The 16,772-nt window shown below is 51.7% G+C and overlaps 1 protein-coding gene across 2 annotated transcripts; it reads left to right on the top strand.

The window, feature by feature from the left end:
• Positions 1 to 479: 479 nt before the first annotated feature.
• On the top strand, positions 480 to 6,758 carry LOC308670185 (snaclec A2-like). 2 transcript variants are annotated; one of them, XM_081331492.1, is made up of 6 exons: positions 480 to 598; positions 1,093 to 1,178; positions 2,298 to 2,389; positions 3,444 to 3,599; positions 5,046 to 5,142; positions 6,521 to 6,758. In XM_081331492.1, exons 2-6 carry the CDS (start codon positions 1,121 to 1,123, stop codon positions 6,580 to 6,582), a joined length of 465 nt encoding a protein of 154 aa, XP_081187618.1. In that variant the 5' UTR covers positions 480 to 598; positions 1,093 to 1,120; the 3' UTR covers positions 6,583 to 6,758. The 2 variants fall into 2 exon arrangements, with proteins under 2 accessions (XP_081187618.1, XP_081187619.1); XM_081331493.1 differs by having other exon boundaries at positions 488 to 634.
• The last annotated feature ends 10,014 nt before the right edge of the window (positions 6,759 to 16,772 follow it).

The following is a 16,772-nucleotide window of genomic DNA, read 5'->3' as shown; positions in this document are numbered from 1 at the left end:
AGTCCTCCACTGTCCTCTCCTCCTCCTCCCCCTCCTCCCCTCCAGAAACTGATTCTTTTCTAGCACTGATGATGTTCTCTAGTTGGGTCAGGAAACGTCTGCAACGAAACACCCAGCTCAGGGATCTGTTCATTCCTGCAGGTTCTCTAGGAAAGTCAGAAAAATCTCGCTCTGAAAACGGGGAAGTCAGCCTGTCAACAGCAGCCCCAAGACCCAGAGGAGGTGCGGGGGGGATCCCCTTGTCTGGATCCCCTGAAGGGGTGGGGGCTAATTAGCCACGTATCCAGGGTGCTTTGGATTGCAACACTGAGTTGGGGCTGGACTGGATGTCCTCAGGGAACATTTCAAATTGTAGAACTCCCTCCATGGCATCAGTCTTGGCAGAGAGTAAATCCATCAACTTCTTTTGTGCAAACAAGCTACTTCCTGATCCCTAGGCACAAAAATCGGTTCTCACACAGAGCCTTTTCTCCCAACCTCCCCCCCCCCACAGAAATCCCCCCCTTTCCTTGCCTATAAATGCCTCCGTTCCCCTCCCAGGAGGAAAGCCTGGAGTTGCCTCTGAGCAGAGTTGCTAACTTTGGAGGCCGAGGGACAGGTGAGTGCAGCTCTCCCACCTGTGGGCACCTGACAGGTGAGGCCCTTGCATAAGATCCCTACTGCCTCTCTCTCTCTCTCTCTCTCTCTCTCTCTCTCTCTCTTTCTCTCTCTCTCTCTCTCTCTCTCTCTCTCTCTCTTTTTTCTCTCTCTCTCTTTCTCTCTCTCTCTCTCTCTCTCTCTTTCTCTCTCTCCGCCCCCCCCATACCTGAAGGGACCTCTTTCAGGGGGCTGCAGGCAATGTCCAGGTTCCAGCAAAGGGATCTACCAGGGGGATCTCTGTGGAAGAGAAAGAGGGGCACAGGAGAGCCCTTTGGGGGGGCCTTCTGTCCTATATGTAGCAATTCAGCATCCCCTGTGACCCTGAAGGAGGAGGGAGAAACGGGGTCCAGCTGGGCAACTGAAAAAGTGCAAAGCAAAGTGTGGGACTCCCAGCTTGGCCACAGGTTGGACTTCACCCCATTTCACCCCCTTGCCTCTCTCCCCCCCCCCCAGTTCTCTCTTCAGGGAAGGAAGGAAGACCATGGGGCGATTCATCTCTGTCAGCTTCGGCTTGCTGGTCGTGTTCCTCTCCCTGAGTGGTGAGTTCGAGCAGGGTCTCTCGTGTCCGGAGAGGCCAAAGCTCTCGCATCTCCAACCCCTTCCTTATTTGACCCCCCCCCCCCGAATCCTCTCCCCAAAGTTTCCTTTATTCCTGTTTGGCTCATTCTGCCCTTCGGATCCCAGCTTCTCTTTACGCCCCAAGACTCAGGACTGCGATACAAAACCAAAGCAAAATTATCACCCCTGAAATGCAGAATGAATTAATTAAGAATGAAGTTAAACCCTTGGGGAAAATGCTTGCATTGATTAATTTAAAGTGCCCCTCCCCCACCTCTTGCTAGGGATTTCTCTCCATGGGGGCCACACATGGGGTCTGAAGACCCTTCCCCATCTGCTGAAGAGCTGAGCCCCTGCTGGGGGCGTCTTCAGAGGGTCCCTTCTTGGGCAGGGGGGAGCAGGGGGGGCAGCCCCACTGGAAATCTGCCAATGAAACCCTGTAGTTGTTTGGGGGAACCCAGGAGGCAAGAGGAGATCCCTTAGGACAGACCCACCGGATCCCCCTTCCATTGCACCGGTAAACATCCTGGTTGCTTCCTTTCACAGCAATTGCAAATTTGGGAGGCTTTCAAGGGCAGTCCCAAATCAAGGACATTGCAGTAGTCTGGATTGGTTGCAACCAAAGTGGGGATAATTCTTGCTAAATCTGAATGGCTCAGGAGACTTCAAGGTTTTCATTTATTTATTCCTTTGTATCCCACCATTATTATCATTATTATCAATAATTCAAGGCAATGAACATAGCTGATATTCTTTCCTCCTTCTACAACAACAACCCTGTGAGGTGGATTAGGCTGAGAGAGAGTGATTGACACAAAGTCACCCTGCTTTTGTGACTAAGGCGGGACTAGAGCTCCCTGTCTCCTTGTGATTGGGCCAGAGTCACCCAGCTGACTTCCAGGGCTAAAGCGGGACTAGAACTCCTGGTCCCTCTCTTCCTAGAGTTCTAGTCAGTTGCAATTTATTGTCATCAAAGATCTTTGCAACACAGCAGGTTAAGCTTGTTAGGCAGACCCAGCTCTCCTCCTCCTCCCCCCTCCTTTTCTCTCCCCCTCCTCTGCCTCCTCTCTCCTCATTGGGCGTCTTCTCTTTCCACACAGGAACTGGAGCTGATTGTCCCTCTGATTGGTCCTCCCATGAAGGGCATTGCTACAAGGTCTTCAACCTACACAATACCTGGGAAGATGCAGAGGTGAGACGTCTTTGTGTGCCTGTGGATCTCCCAGCCTAGGCAGGGGAGACGTCCAGGGAGAGCCTTGCAAAGCCCCCAGGTCCCCTCTGGCTACGAGGAGATGGAGGGAGACTCGGCTGGGGGTTCGAAAAGGGAGCAAAGCCCCCGATTTTGGGGAGGTCTGTGATGCAGATATCCCGAGGACTCTTCCTTTCAGCCCCTTTGAACAACAACCCTGTGAGGTGGACTGGTCTGAGAGGAAGGGTCACCCGGTGACTTTCACACCTCAGGCGGGACTAGAACTCCCGCCTCCTGGCTGCTAGCCTGGTGCCTCCCCCACTAGGCCAGCTGGCTCTCGGCTTCCTTTCGGGGGAGGAGAAAGCAGGTTTTGGCAGACGGCAGCGCAGCGGAGGGATCAGAGACTTGTCAAAACCCATTTCAGGCTGGAGAAGTGAGAGGCGTTGGGGGGGATCAGGGAGGGGTCTAGTCCAGTTAGGCAGCCTCCCCCTTCCTGGACAGCCCTTTTTCCGGAATGAGGTAGGGGGGTGGACTAGAAGACCTCCAAGGCCCCTTCCCTCTCTGTGAGGCTGTTATCCCGCAGAGGTGAGGCCCAAGTGTGCCTGGAGGTCTCGGATGCTCTGAAAAGCCGGACAGTAGCTGGCTGGGAGGTCTCCCCAAATCTGGAAGGCTGAGCTGTGTTTGGCTCCCTCCAAGATTCTGCAAATTCTTTTTTCCGCTCCTTCCTCTCGGAAACTCAGAGGAGGAGGAGGAGGAGGAGGAGGAGGACAGGGAGCAGGCGGAGAGTGGGGTCTGCAGAGCCCCCTGCCCCAAAGGCTGGTCCCGGGTTCAGTCCGGGGCCTCTGTTGAGGGTCCTGAAGCCGAAAGAGGCTTTGCTCAAAAACTGCCTCTTCAGGGAGGGCAACTGCAGGTCTCAAGGAGATGGGGAGGGTGGCCAGGATCAGGCAGTCACAGCCCTGCTCTGTTCTCGGAGGCAGAAAGACACACACACACATACAACACACCATATAGACACAAACATCTGCTTCTCAGCTCAACAAGTGTCTTTCTCTCCCAGAAATTCTGCGCGGAGCAGGCGAACGGTGGGCATCTCGCCTCAATCGAAAGCGTGGAAGAAGCAGAATTTGTGGCCCAGCTGGTCTCTCAGAACATAAAGGAATCCAGAGGCATAGCGTTTGTCTGGATTGGACTGAGGGATCAAAGCGAAAGACAGGTAGTCCTCAACCTATGAACACAACTGAGCTCAACGTTTGTGTTGCTAAGTGAAACATTTGTTAAGGGGGTTTTGCCCCATTTTATAACTTCTTGCCACAGTTGGTAAGTGAATCACTGTGGTGAAGTTAGTAACACGGTTATTACAAGTAAATCTGGCTCCCCCTTTGGCTTTGCTTGTCAGAAGGTCGCAAAAGGGGATTATGTCATCCTGGGGCCACTGCGACCGTCATAAATATGAGTCAGCTGCCAAGCATTGGAATTTCGATCCTCTGAGCAAAGGGAAAAAGTGTGAAAAATGGACGTAGGTCCCTTTTTCTTCAGTGACGTTGTAACTTTGAATGGTCATTAAATGAACTGATGTAAGTCGAGGACTGGTTGCAGGTCCTCCAAAATGCTAATCTGTATCGATTCCCCTTTGCAGTTTCTAAAGGTTTGTGGTTGTGTTTTGGGAGAATCTTCCCATAGGAGGCCGAGGTCTCTCTCTCCAACGTTCTTGCCTTGGACAACGGCCGAGAAAGCCAAGGCAGAAATCCTTGAACTGCCATCCTGTCTCTCTCTCTCCCCCCCCAAATCCTTCCCTCCTCCTGGGGGACCCAGCGCTCTCCTGAAGGGCCGCATCCTGCCCTGGCCCCCATCTCGGCCTCCAGGCCTTCCTCCCTCTTGAGGGTGCCTTGGATGGCCCCCAAACCTGGGGGATACTCCGCTGGGCCTTCCACTCAGGGGCTTTAGAGGCCTGGCCTGGGGGGGGCTGTTCTTTCCTCCCCCCCCCTTTATTTAACACAGAAATTCCTCGTTTCTGTCACCGGCAGGATTTCGTCCCCTGCTCTGTTGCATTTTCAGCTCTAGAAAAAAGCTCGATCATCTGCAAAGGAGGGGAGTTTCCCCGGAGTTGAAATCAGCTCCTGGTGACTTTGTGAATAGAAATATGAATTTCTGGCAACAAGAGCGAAGTAGCTCATCCGAATACGTGACTGAAGATATCCAGGATGCTTTTCTCTTCCCGAGAGTCCCCCGTAGCCCTGGGTTCTAATTCTGCTTCCCCCATGCAGGGACTGATGGGCTTTGAGGCGGTTTCTCTTCCGGAGACCAATGAGTGTCGTTCGGAGCGGTCACCACGTTGGGCATCGGGCAAAGTGGCCTCAAGCTGAGCTGGTGACTCCTCGGACACCTCCGGGCCGTTTCCTCCTCGTTTCCCTCTGGATCTCCTGACTGTCCCCTCCCCAAGCGGTCACCAAGTGTGACCCTGCTTAGCTGCTCTGGGTCAAGTGAGGTTCATGGAGTGAGAGAGAGAGAGAGAGAGGGGGAAAGAGAGAGAGAGAGAGGGAAGGAAAGAGAGAGGGAGGTAGGATACATTTGCTCTCCTCTTTTTAACCTACCAACTTTTCTGTCTGTGTAGCCAGAGCCCCCTCCTCAGTCGACTAACGTGGCTTCCTTGTCATTCCAGCACTGCAGCTCGGAGTGGAGCGATGGCTCCAGCATCAATTATCAGGACTGGATTGAAGCAGAATCCAGAAAGTGTTTTGGGCTGGAAAAAGAGACAGGTAAGTCAGTGTGGTGGTGCACACTGTGTTACGTCAAGGAGGGTGGGCTTCCCTCCATGAGGACCCAAGGGATCCTTCTCGCAACCCCTTGGCCACTGGTGACCTTCCTTGACCTCCAGGATCTCTGAGCTGCCACACTCTGTACAGACAAAGAAACACAACACTACCATGGGACAAATCTTTAAAAACGAGACTGGAGCTCTATATGAAAATTATTACGGGGCCATCAGCCCATAATTCAACTAACAAGCTCCATCTTAACCTTGTTCCGAAAGGCCATCATTGTTTCAGGGCATCTGGCTTTTCCTCCCTGGTTTGCTTGCTCAGATATAGATCAATCTTGCAACACCCCATTGCAGTGCAAAGAACCTTGGCCACATTTTGTTTGTGTGTGTGTAGAAGAGAAATATTAACACATTCCTCATCGAATTATAAACCAATAAAAAAGGGCAGCTTAAAAGCCAATTTGGCTTCTGGTTAAGGCACCTGGCTAGAAACAGGAGACGGGGAGTTCTAGTCCCACCTTAGGCGCTAAAACTGACTGGGTGACTTTGGACCAGCCTCTCCCTCTCAGCTGAACCCACCTCACAGGGTTGTTGTTGTGGGGAAAAGAGGAAGAGGAAGGGGGGTTGGATATGTTTGCTGCCTTGGGTTAGTTGTAAAGTAAAGATGCTGGTAATGACCTATAAAGGCCTAAATGGCTTGGGTCCGGATTATCTAAGGGAACACCTGCTGCCGGCATCAACTTCCCATCGTCCTGTGTGCTCCTACAGGGAGGGCCTTCTCAGGGTACCGTCAGTTAAGGAATGCCGGCGGGTTATTCCCAGGGGAAAAGCGTTCTCTGTGGGTGCGCCAGCCCTATGGAACCAACTTCCCACGGAACTTAGGACTGCCCCCGACCTTCGTTCATTTTGCCGGGACCTGAAAACTTGGCTCTTCGAGCTGTCTGGCCCAGACTGTGGGGTTGTTAATTTTTAATTGGGTTTTAGTTTTAAATTTTGGGGACTTTAATTAATTAATTGTTTTAACTGATTTTAATTTTTGTATGTTATGCTTTTAATTTTCCCTGTAAACCGCCCTGAGTCCTATGGGAATAGGGCGGTATATAAATTTAATAAAATAAAAAATAAATAAATAAATAAAAATAAATACAAATTAACTTAAAAAAGAGACAAAAGAAATGAAAGAAACCTGATGGCTAGGTAAGTTATCCAGGTTAGAACAACCTGTTGAACCCCCAGCCTGTTTTAGCAGAGGAGAGTCTCCACCTGTGGTATCTTCATGTCCTCCTGCAAGTGAGGGAGGAGCCTCTGAAAAGATCTTCTGGGTCTCTCAGGGAATCTCTGCAAAGTGATCAAAATTTCCCTTTTTTATCCAGGGTATCGCAAGTGGGTCAATATTTACTGTGGACTTCGTAATCCTTTCACCTGTGAGATCTAGGCAGCCTGAAGATTCAGCTGTGTGAAGTCTGGAGAAGCAAGGAAGCCCCCCACCCCACCCCCACCTGCCGCCATCTCTGCTCTGCACCCTTCACTCAATGGATGCTCTCTGTAGCCAGGATCTGGTCTTGCTGCTCCTGATGGGCCTGGAGATCCAATAAATTCTGCCTAGCACGACTGGCCTTGTTTCTTTCTTTTTTTTTCCACAAGATGGCAGTGCGTTCACATGCAGCGGCTTTGAGCTCCCGGTACTGGTGTGTGGTGATTGGATTAATGTGTGTATGGATGAATGTGCACAGTGTAGTGCAAGGGGCTAAAATTTAATAATTTAATAATTTAATAATTTAATTTGTATACCGCCCTTCTCCCGAAGGACTCAGGGCGGTGAACAGGGCAATACATAATAAAAAACAGGATACAAAAATTAAAAAGTGATTAAACAACTATGCCCGTAGTAATTAATACATATTAAAAGTTAAAACTAATTATAAAAAACCCAACCCCATCCCGTCAGACCAGGCCAGCTTGTTCAAAAAAGAAGGTTTTGAGATCGCGCCGGAAGGAGCGAAGGTCGGGGGCCATCCAGAGCTCGACCGGTAAGCGGTTCCATAGGTCTGGCGCGCCCACAGAGAACGCTCTCCCCCTGGGGGCCACCAATCGGCATTCTTTGATCGGAGGCACCCTGAGGAGGCCCTCTCTGTGGGAGCGCACTGGACGGAGGGAAGTTAACGCCGGCCGCAGGTGTTGCCGTAGGTAATCCGGACCCATGCCATGTAGGGCTTTGTAAGTCATCACTAACACCTTGAACCTCACCCGGAGAGCAACCGGTAGCCAATGCAGCTCGCGGAGCAAAGGTGTAACATGGGAGTATCGGGAAACCCCCAAGACAACTCGTGTGGCTGCATTCTGCACCAGTTGAAGTATCCGGGTGGACCTCAAGGGCAGCCCCATGTAGAGAGCATTACAGTAGTCTAGACGAGAAGTCACGAGCGCATGAGTGACTGTACGCAAGGCATCCCGGTCTAGATAGGGCCGCAACTGGTGCACCAGGCGAACCTGGGCGAAGGCCCCCCTAGTCACAGCTCCAATATGCTCTTCCAAAGAGAGCTGTGAATCTAGAAGGACCCCCAAGTTGCGAGCCCTATCTACGGGGGGTAATAGCTCACCCCCCATGGCCAGAGATGGAATAATCAGAATTTCCCAGGATGCCGGCACGAACAGCCACTCAGTCTTGTCAGGGTTGAGTCGAAGCCTGTTCCTCCCCATCCAGACCCAGACCGCCTCCAGGCAGCGGGACATCACGTCAAGGGCATCACTGGGGTGGTTTGGGGTCGAAATAAAAAGCTGGGTATCATCAGCATATTGATGATACCCAACTCCAAAACCACGAATGATCTCACCCAGCGGCTTCATGTAGATGTTGAACAGGAGAGGCGAGAGAACCGATCCCTGAGGAACTCCACAAATGAGAGGTCTCAAGGTCGAGCTCTGCCCCACTGCCAACACCGACTGCGAACGTCCCAGAAGGTAGGAGGAGAACCACTGGAGAACTGTGCCTCCCACTCCTAACCCCCTGAGACGTCGCAGCAGGATACCATGGTCGATGGTATCAAAAGCCGCTGAGAGGTCTAAAAGGACTAGGACAGAGGAGCAGCCCCTGTCCCGAGCCCACCAGAGATCATTCACCAGCACGACCAATGCCGTCTCCGTGCTGTACCCGGGCCTGAAACCCGATTGGTACGGGTCTAGATAATCAGCTTCATCCAAGAACAAAGGGAGCTGTTGCGCCACCACGCTCTCAACAACCTTCGCCAGAAAGCGAAGGTTGGAGACCGGACGAAAGTTGTTTAATATTGCTGGGTCCAAGGCAGGCTTCTTGAGGAGGGGTCTCACCACCGCCTCCTTCAAGGCGGCGGGAAAGCTACCCTCGCTCAAAGAAGCAGTAATCACTGCCTGGAGCCAGCCTCGTGTCCCATCCCGAGCCACATAAGTCAGCCAGGAGGGACACGGGTCCAACAAACACGTGGTGGAGCTCAGTTTCCCCATGATCTTGTCCACTTCTTCAGGAGTCACAGGGTCGAACTCTTCCCAGATTAAATCGACAAGGCTGCCCGTATCCTCATCGTCAGACTCTGCCCAGTCGGAGTCCAGACCGGTCCGGATCTGAGCGATTTTGTCCGACAGAAATCGACTAAACTCCTCGGCTCGACCCTGCAAGGGGTCCTCCCTCACCTCCCGATTAAGGAGAGAGCGAGTTACCCTAAACAGGGCGGCCGGGCGATTATCTGCGGATGCGATGAGAGTGGCGAAGTGGTTAGACCTCGCCACCCTCATTGCCGCGAGGTAAGTTCTCGTAAACGACCTTAGTCGTAACCGGTCGGATTCGGATCGGCTGGATCTCCAACAGCTCTCTAGGCCCCGTCTCTCTAGCCTACACATGTATAGAGCTGTTCAACATCGGGCTTGCAAGGCAATCTGGAATTACTAGTGATTTTCAGCAGTCACATAACATACCGAACTGCATAGTGAGGCCTCCAGGATCTCCATGGATTGTCTTCGGGCCGGGGAGGAGACGACGTAAGCGAAAAAGAAAGGAGCGAAAGCAAAAACGTGGCTGCAGGGCTGAGATTCTGATTCGACTTTGAAGGCAGCCTTTTACACCAGCATTGCCGAGTCTTTTTCTGAGCAATTCCAGATCCCTCGTCTATAAAATTGACAAATTACAGCTGCAGTTGGCAGCAAGCAGGCTTCTCCGTGAATGTTGTGTGATGGTTGTCACGGAGACCTGGCTATATCCAGAGATACCGAATGCAGCAGTGGAGCTGACAAGCCGAGTCATTCACTGCTTTGACAGAGATAAAGGCTCCAGTAAGAGCAAAGGAGGAGGACTCTGTGTGTATATACACTGTGAATGATGTGTCAACAGCAGATTGGTGTACACGTATTGCTCCCCAGATGTGGAACTGATGACTGTTATATGTAGGCCTTTCTATCTGCCTAGAGCAGACATGTCAAACACAAGGCCCGGGGGCCGGATCCGGCCCGCAAAGTGGTTTCATGCGGCCCACGAAGCCATCCTGGAAACAGTGAGGGAACGGCCCCCACTGCCTTGACCCTGGCCCAGAGACCCTCCTTCTGCCAGAGACCCCCAGATCTGTCCCACTCCTGCCCAGGCCCCCATAGGCCCCCTTGATACGAACGATATAGAGCTGGCCACGCCCACCCAGTAGGCCACGCCCACCCTGGCCATACCCACCCGGCCCCCTGAGGGCAACCGCAATGCTGATGCGGCCCTCAATGAAATTGAGTTTGACACCCCTGGCCTAGAGAAATTACTGTGGTAATTATTACAGCTGTTTATGTTCCACCTGATGCCAATGTCAGCACGGCACTTTCCAAGCTGTATGACGTCATCACCAGGCAGCAGCAAACTCACCCAGAGGGCGCTCTTGTCGTGGCTGGGGACTTCAATCAAGCTTGTCTGAAGACAGTTCTCCCCAAGTTTGTACAGTATGTGCAAGTTCCCACCAGAGGGAAGAACACTTTAGACCACGTGTATTCCAATCTGAAACAGGCATACAGAGCTTTCCCTCTCCCCCACCTGGGTACATCTGACCATCTTTCACACCTGTTGTGCCCAAAGTATGTCCCTCTCAGGAAAAGAACTCAGGCAGTCAGAAAAAGGGTCAAAACCTGGCCAGTGGGTGCTCTCAGCCAGTTGCAGGACTGCTTTGAAACCACTGACTGGAGTGTATTCGAAGAACAAGATCTGAATGCATATACAGATGCCGTGCTCTCTTATATTAGAACATGCACTGATAGTGTAACGACAGATAAGTGCATTAGAGTTTACGGGAACTGTAAACCCTGGATGACTGCAGAGATACGAACACTCCTGAGAGCCCGGGATTCTGCCTTTAAGGCAGGAGACAGGGATGCATACAGAGAGGCCAGGGCAAATCTCAGAAGAGGCATTAGGATGGAGAAACAACAATATAAACACAAGGTGGAGAACCACTTAGCAGACAACGATCCGAGGCAAGTGTGGCAGGGACTGCAGCAATTAACCAACTACAAGGGCAGTACGAGGAGCATGGTTAACACTGATGCCTTGTTGGCTGAGGAGCTGAATATCTTCTTCACTCACTATGAGGTAAAAAGACCAGACCCCGTAGCCTCTGCTGGCCGGCCTTCTGACTCTCAGCCGCTCACCCTGTGTGAACACCAAGTGAGAGCTGTATTGAAGGCTGTGAATCCCAGCAAAGCCGCAGGCCCAGATGGGGTGCTGGGGATAGTGGTCAGGAATTGTGCTGACCAATTAGCAGGGGTCCTGACAAGGATTTTTAACATCTCCTTGCAAATGGCATGTGTACCATCGTGCTTGAAAGCAGCTACCATTGTCCCAATCCCCAAGAAAACCACAATTGAGTGCCTGAACGACTACAGACCTATTGCATTAATGTCTGTAGTCATGAAATGCTTCGAAAGACTGGTTCTCCAACATCTCAGGACATGCCTCCCACTGGATTTTGATAAACATCAATTTGCCTATAGGGGAAATAGGTCGACAGATGATGCCATAGCTACTGCTTTACACTCTGTAGCAAGTCATCTTGAGAAACCTGGAAGTTATGTCAGGATGCTTTTTGTTGACTATAGCTCAGCTTTTAACACCATTTTGCTGAGCATTCTCATCGAGAAGCTGACTGACTTGAAATTCTCCCCCGCCATCTGCGATTGGATTCAAGACTTTCTTAGGGACCGGTTACAAACAGTACAAACAGTGAGGGTCGGGTCTGCTTTGTCCACCCCCGTGAAGCTTTGCACCGGTTCGCCACAGGGCTGCAGCCCCTACCTGTACTCTTTATACACATATGACTGTGTATCATCTGACCCATCCACTGCGATAATCAAGTTCGCAGATGATACAACTGTGGTGGGTCTCATTACAGGTGGGGATGAGACAGCATACAGGGCAGAGGTACAAAAACTATCCATATGGTGTAGTAACAACAACTTGCACCTGAACATCGGCAAGACGAAAGAGATGGTGCTAGACTTCCGGAGAAAAAAGGAGGAACCTGCCCCACTTTACATCGGGGAGGACTGTGTGGAGAGAGTTTTTCCTCCTTTAAATTTCTGGGAGTCTACCTCTGTGAAGATCTGACCTGGAAAGTTAACACAACTCAGGTGGCTAGAAAGGCCCAACAGAGGCTTCACTTTCTCAGGGTCTTGCGGAAGAACAGGGTAGAACAACGGCTAATGACCCTCTTTTACCGGTCCACTATAGAGACCGTCCTCTTGTATGGTATTGTGGTTTGGTATGCTGGTCTGACAGCCGCGGATAGGAAAGCATTACAGAGGGTGTTGAGTACAGCACAAGACCTTGTGGGCTGTCCCCTGACACCATTGGATGACCTCGCCAGGGCCCGCTGCCTTGGAAGAGTGAGGAAAATTCTCAGGGATGATTCACACCCTGGACGGTATCTCTTTACTCTCCTACCATCCGGTAGGAGATATAGGAGTATAGCCAGCCGCACCAACAGGCTGAAAAACAGCTTTTATCCATGGGCTGTTAGGCTTTTTAATAATAATAATAATAATAATAATAATAATAATAATAATAATAATAATAATAATAATAATAATAATAATAATAATAATAATAAGAATAAGAAGAAGAAGAAGAAGAAGAAGAAGAAGAAGAAGAAGAAGAAGAAGAAGAAGAAGAAGAAGAAGAAGAAGAAGAAGAAGAAGAAGAAGAAGAAGAAGAAGAAGAAGAAGTTGGAAGGGACCTTGGAGGTCATCTAGTCCAACCCCCTGCTCAGGCAGGAAACCCTATACCATTTCAGACAAATGGCTGTCCAGTCTCTTCTTAAAAACTTCCAGTGTTGGAGCCATTCACAGCTTCTGGAGGCAGGTTGTTCCACTGGTTAATTGTTCTAACTGTCAGGAAGTTTCTCCTTAGTTCTAGGTTGCTTCTCTCCTTGACTAGCTTCCATCCGTTGCTTCTTGTCCTGCTTTCAGGTGCTTTGGAGAATAGCTTGACTCCCTCTTCTTTGGGGCAGCCCCTGAGATATTGGAACACTGCTATCATGTCACCCCTCACCCTTCTCTTCATTAAACTACACATACCCAATTCCAGCAACCGTTCCCTATATGTTTTAGCCTCCAGTCCCCCAATCATCTTTGCTGCTCTTCTCTGTACTCTTTCTAGAGTCTCGACATCTTTTTTACATTGTGGTGACCAAAACTGGATGCAGTATTCCAGGTGTGGCCTTACCAAGGCCTTGTAAAGTGGATTAGTACTTCACTTGATCTTGATTCTATCCCTCTGTTAATGCAGCCTAGCACTGTGTTGGCTTTTTTGGCAGCTGCAGCACACTGCTGGCTCATTTTGAAATGATTGTCTACTAGGACTCCGAGATCCCTCTCACAGTTACTACTATCGAGCAAGGTACCACCTATACTATACCTGTGCATTTGATTTTTCCTGCCTAAATGTAGAACCTTACTTTTTCACAATTGAATTTCATTTTGTTAGATAGCGCCCAGTGTTCGAGTCTGTCCAGATCCTTCTGTATCTTAAGCCTATCTTCTGGAGTATTGGCTATTCCTGCCAGCTTTGTGTTGTCTGCAAATTTGATGAGTTCCCCATCTATCCCCTCTTCCAAAGAGTGGAGGGGAGCTGAGTCCAGAAGGCACTTTCCGGTTGTTGAGTTTTCCAAGTAGCAGCTGAAGCCCCTACTCTGGGAATTTTGGGATCCCTTTCAGGCGCCCCGAGATCGTGGAGAAACGGCTTCTCTATTTACTCCATGGAGTTGAATTGGGCTTCAGGATGGGCCCCTCAGCAGGGCTCGGCCTTAAGGGGGGAGGGCGACTCTTAGGTGGGACCACCCACTCAGGCACAGATGCTTTCCTCCCGTCCCCCTCCCTGGATCCGAAGGGGGTGGAACCTGCTGGGCCTCAGCACCCCTTCCCTGCCCCCAGAGCCGATTGGCACCCCCATGCCCCCCCTGGGCAAGATGGCAGCATCCCGCTAAAGAGGGCAGGGGGGTGGGAGGGGGGCTGGGTCCAGGAGGCGCTTTCCGGTTGTTGAGTTTTCCAACTAGCAGCTGAAGCCCCTACTCTGGGAATTTGGGGATCCCTCTCAGGCACCCCGAGATCGTGGAGAAACAGATTCTCTATTTACTCCATGGAGTTGAATTGGGCTTCAGGATGGGCCCCTCAGGAGGGATTTCCTGGCAAACCTTCTCCCCGGAAAAGGAAGTCCAGGAATTCCGGGTGCAGCTACCAAGATTCAGGCACTGGGAAACGGGGATCTTAAGACCTGGGAGAGTTTTTGCCTGGCTGTCTGGGATCGGTTGGTGCCTGATGGAGCCCGGAAGTGGGCAGGGGCCGGGAGGGTCTCAGGGCCCCCAGCTGCCAGTTCCCTCCTCGTCCTTTTCAGGAATCCCTGACTGGCCCCCTCCTTAAAAAAGCCACCCCTGCATCCCGCCTGCCTGGGCAACTTTCATCCAGTTGCCAAGCTCCCCGTTCCAGGGATGGTTGTGGAAAAGGGTCCCGGGTGACGCAGACCCCCCTGCCAGGATTTAGGCCTTGTTCTGGGGGAGAAAGAGCACCGGGCTCAATTGCTGAGGACCTCCGGCAAGAGTGGGGAGGGGAGTGCCACCACCCTCGCCCTCTGGCAGCGCTCAGTGGCCCTCAATCCCATCAACCGCGGCATCCTTTGGGGCCGGCCCTGTTCTGTGCTGGTTCGGCTCCTTTCTCCATCGCCGGCTGCAGCCAGTCTGGACAGGGAGGGAGAGGTCCAGCCCTGGGCTGCGGTGTTGTGGTGTGCCGCAGGGCTGAGTCTTCGCTCCAGCTGGGAGACCCTTTGCGGACCTTCGAGTTGTACTCCAGTCGTGGCCTTTCTTGTATCGGGCATTTCAGATGCCCTTCAAGGTGTGGTGATGACCTTTCAAGGCCTCCATTGCAGGGTCCAGGCCACTCCGGGACCCTCCCACCCCACTGGGCTTTGCCCCTCCCACCCCTGCTGGCAGAGAAGAGCTGCTGTGGACCCCCTTGGGTGGGGAAGACCGGGCTCAAAAACAGCCACTGAGAGAGGGACCTTGGAGTCCTAGTGGACGATCGCTTGACCATGAGCCAGCACCGTGCGGCAGCAGCCAAAAAAGCTAACACAATCCTGGGTTGCACAAACAGAGGCATAGAATCAAGATCACGCGAAGTATTAGTACCGCTTTATAAAGCCCTAGTGAGGCCCCACCTGGAATACTGCAGCCAAAAAAGATGTTGAGGCTTTGGGAAAAATACAGAGAAGAGCAACTGTGATCATCAAAGGCCTGGAGACTTAAACACACAAAGAACGGCTGCAGGACTTGGCTTTGGCTAGACCAGGGGTAGGCAACCTCGGCTCTTTTATGACTCATGGACTTCAACTCCCAGAATTCCTGAGTCAGCTTGGCTGGCTCAGGAATTCTGGGAGTTGAAGTCCATGAGTCATAAAAGAGCCGAGGTTGCCTACCCCTGGGCTAGACTAAAGAAAAGAAGAAATAGGGGAGACAGGATAGCAGCATTCCAGTATTTGAGGGGCTGACACAAAGAAGAGGAGGGGGTCCAATTATTTTCCAAAGCACCTGGGGGAAGAATGAGAAACAATGTTTGGAAATTGACCAGAGAGAAGCAACCTGGAATTAAGGAGAAACTTCCTGAAAGTGAGCACAATTAACCAGCGGAATAGCCTGCCACCAGAAGACGTGGGCACTCCATCACCGAAGATTTTTAAGAAGAGGCTGGACAGTCATTTGTCTGAGATGGCATAGGTTCTCCTGTTTGAGTAGGGGGCTGGACTAGAAGACCTCCAAGGTCCCTTCCAGCTCTATTCTATTCTAAGGTTTGTGTGGGGATTTTGCAGACAATTCTGCATTAAAACAGAGGGGGGTCGATTTGTGGTTCAGTGTTTCTTCACACCCAGCCACCCATTCAGCAGACTGTGTGAACGAGACAGACGTTCATTTTTCTGAACGTGGGTCCAGGTCCGGGCATCTTGTGGGAATGCAGCAATGCCCTCCATTGGGAGGACGCTGGGAGCGTCCAGCTGGTGCAGAATGCGGCCGCACGGGTAGTGATGGGAGCATCCCGATACTCCCATACTACACCCCTCCTGCGTGAGCTGCATTGGTTACCGGTCGTCCTCCGGGTGAGATTTAAGGTGCTGGTACTTACCTTTAAAGCCCTACATGGCTTAGGCCCGGGATACTTGCAGGACCGTCTGCTGCCGGGAACGACTTCCTGTCGCCCGGTGCGCTCACACAGAGAAGGCCTCCTCAGGGTGCCGTCGGCTAGACAATGTCGGCTGGCAACCCCCAGGGGGAGGGCCTTTTCTGTGGGAGTGCCAGCCCTGTGGAACCAACTCCCCCTTGAGCTCCGGATGGCCCCGGATCTCCGGTCCTTTCGCCGCGGCCTTAAAACTTTCCTTTTCCATCAGGCTGACCTGGACTGACGACAGGGATTTTTAAATGTTTTTTAATTTTTAATTTTTTAATTTTAATTTATTTTATTGGGGCTGTTAATGTAATTCTTTTTAACTTTTGTATCGCTGTATTTTATTGTTGTTAGGCGCCCTGAGTCCTTCGGGAGATAGGGCGGCATATAAGCCCCAAAAATAAATAAATAAAGCTGTTCGTTCCTACAGGTTGTGAAGGGAAGTTAGAAAAATCTCGCTCAGAAAAAGGGGAAGTCAGCCTGTCAACAGCAGCCCAAGACCCAGAGGAGGTGGGGGGATCCCCTTGTCTGGGTACCCTAGAGGGGTGGGGGCTAATCAGCCACGTATCCGGGGCAGGGGCTGGGCTGGATGGCCTCAAGTAACATTTCAAATTTTAGGATTTCCAGAGTAGGGGCTTCAGCTGCTAGTTGGAAAACTCACCAGAAAGTGCCTCCTCGACCCAGCCCCCCTCCCACCCCCCTGCCCTCTTTAGCGGGATGCCGCCATCTTGCCCAGGGGGGGCACTGGGGTTGCCAATCGGCTCTGGGGGCAGGGAAGGGGTGCTGAGGCCCAGCAGGTTCCACCCCCTTCTGATCCAGGGAGGGGGACGGGAGGAAAGCATCTGCGCCTGAGTGGGTGGTCCCACCTAAGAGTCACCCTCCCCCCTTAAGGCCGAGCCCTGCCACGAAGGGGGCTGGGGGGTCTTG

This window comes from Vipera berus (assembly GCF_964194415.1).
Source record: "Vipera berus genome assembly, chromosome: 6".
Classification (NCBI taxonomy): domain Eukaryota; kingdom Metazoa; phylum Chordata; class Lepidosauria; order Squamata; family Viperidae; genus Vipera; species Vipera berus.
Note: the sequence above shows the minus strand (reverse complement) of the source record. Positions and strands in the feature narration are given on the sequence as shown.

What these genes read in the sequence shown, in the direction of transcription:
- LOC308670185 (XM_081331492.1), top strand. Translation starts at nt 1,121, where the DNA reads ATGGGGCGATTCATCTCTGTCAGCTTCGGCTTGCTGGTCGTGTTCCTC. An exon ending in CGTGTTCCTCTCCCTGAGTG is followed by an intron (nt 1,179 to 2,297) that starts GTGAGTTCGAGC and finishes CTTTCCACACAG; the next exon opens with GAACTGGAGCTGATTGTCCC. An exon ending in GGGATCAAAGCGAAAGACAG is followed by an intron (nt 3,600 to 5,045) that starts GTAGTCCTCAAC and finishes TTGTCATTCCAG; the next exon opens with CACTGCAGCTCGGAGTGGAG.